The 1,605-nt window shown below is 38.5% G+C and overlaps 1 protein-coding gene across 1 annotated transcript; it reads right to left on the bottom strand.

The window, feature by feature from the left end:
- Positions 1-521: 521 nt before the first annotated feature.
- Positions 522-1,605, bottom strand: LOC147870204 (uncharacterized). The gene has a single exon (XM_087337906.1). The coding sequence runs from the start codon at positions 1,534-1,536 to the stop codon at positions 982-984; it is 555 nt and encodes a 184-aa protein (XP_087194032.1). The 5' UTR covers positions 1,537-1,605; the 3' UTR covers positions 522-981.

Genomic DNA, 1,605 nt, shown 5'->3' with positions numbered 1-1,605 from the left:
ATACATTTCCTCATTTCTAATGTATTATCTAAACCACATACACTTTCCTAATCAAATGGAAAGAAAACAGACAGCCAGATTGCTACACTGCGGCTAATAGTGCCGGAATAACTTAAATACAGGAGGATACAAAAACTATAGTTTCTAGTTACAATTTTCTTCATCTGTTCTGACCACCTCAACCAAGATTGCCTGATATCTAAAATCCAACCACATATTCAACAGATTGCTTCCATATCTATATCTAAATAATAAAGAAATTAAACAAACCACCTCCACCTACAAAATATGAGGAAATTCAACTCTCGGCTTAAATATAAAAATAAAAATAAAATCAACAGATTGTTTCTATCTCTAAATCTGCTAAATCTAGAAACATATAAATACATAAACAGATACTTTTAATGTTATTTAAGATTAAAATGCTGCTGGCAAGCTTTCACATGACTTATTGACTAAAAAGATTAAACATAATCGACTAATATACAATAGAGGTGCAAAGTTCACACAGTTCTGAATCCTCATTATGATTCAAGGCAACTATTCATTAAAAACCATAACTTTTTACAGCTGTAGCATGTATGAATTTTGCACTTCTCATGACAAACATATGCACAAACATGCACGCAAACAGAAACCTTTGCGAAACTTTTGCAAAGATAACACCATAAATGGCGCAATGCTAAAATCCACAAGAAGGTTCCGTGAAGAAAGGGATAAGCGTATCACCAACCTTCAGAAGAGACAAAGATACTAGTAATCATCATGTAAAATGAAAACTAAATACATAGATAATTCTACAGAGCAGAGCAAGGCATATATAAGAAGAAAAGGTAGAAAAAGAAAGTCCCTCAATGCCTATTTAAGAAGAAGATAAACAGGCGGAAGAAAGAAAAAAGAAACTTCTAATTTCTTGAGGAGTTTTTGGTCAGATTGAGGAAAGGAGAAAGAAAGAGGATTGTATAACCAGAATGGAACTCGTCATTTCTTGCCAGTTTGAGAAGTGGGGCGATGAACAACCTGTTCTTTCTTGGTTGAATCTGATCCATTGATTATAAGGCCTGTGAGGCCAACACCGTTAAGAATGCCATTAAGGGAGGACGACGAAGAATTGAGAGACTGCAGAGGTTGAAAGAAGTTTCCGTAGATATATTCAGGACTGTATCCTTTCTCTTCGTCAAAGATAAGGATATGTCCGTGCCATTCCCAAATACGATATCCAGAGTTAGCATCATCGCGATAAACAACACAGATACTGTGGCCGCCGACAGAGACAGACTTACGGGAGTTAGGTTTCAAGGTTTCTTCACATTCTCCTGGTTCAGAGGAGAGGATGATCTGAATTATTTTAGCTTCGAGCAAGGCTTCTTCTCGAGCGAGTTTGCTACGACCTGATCCTGCAGGAGAAGCGTTGCTTAGTAATGGATTGACGAGGCCGTTGAGGCCTTGCAGGCCATGGAGTCCAGTGAGTCCGCTCTGCAGAAGGAAAGGGAATTGGGAGGGATCCATAGCTCTGAAGAAATCGCGAGAATCCATGGGGAGCTTCCACCAGTCGAGCTCTCTATCCCTCTGTCGCGCTTGGATTGGGAACCCTAAAAATATCCC

This window comes from Azolla caroliniana, unplaced genomic scaffold, assembly GCF_043228905.1.
Source record: "Azolla caroliniana isolate FFs.n. ecotype wild unplaced genomic scaffold, voAzoCaro1.0.p SCAF_1, whole genome shotgun sequence".
NCBI classification, from domain to species: domain Eukaryota; kingdom Viridiplantae; phylum Streptophyta; class Polypodiopsida; order Salviniales; family Salviniaceae; genus Azolla; species Azolla caroliniana.
The sequence above is the reverse complement of the archived record's forward strand: the minus strand, read 5'-3'. Positions and strand labels throughout refer to the sequence as shown.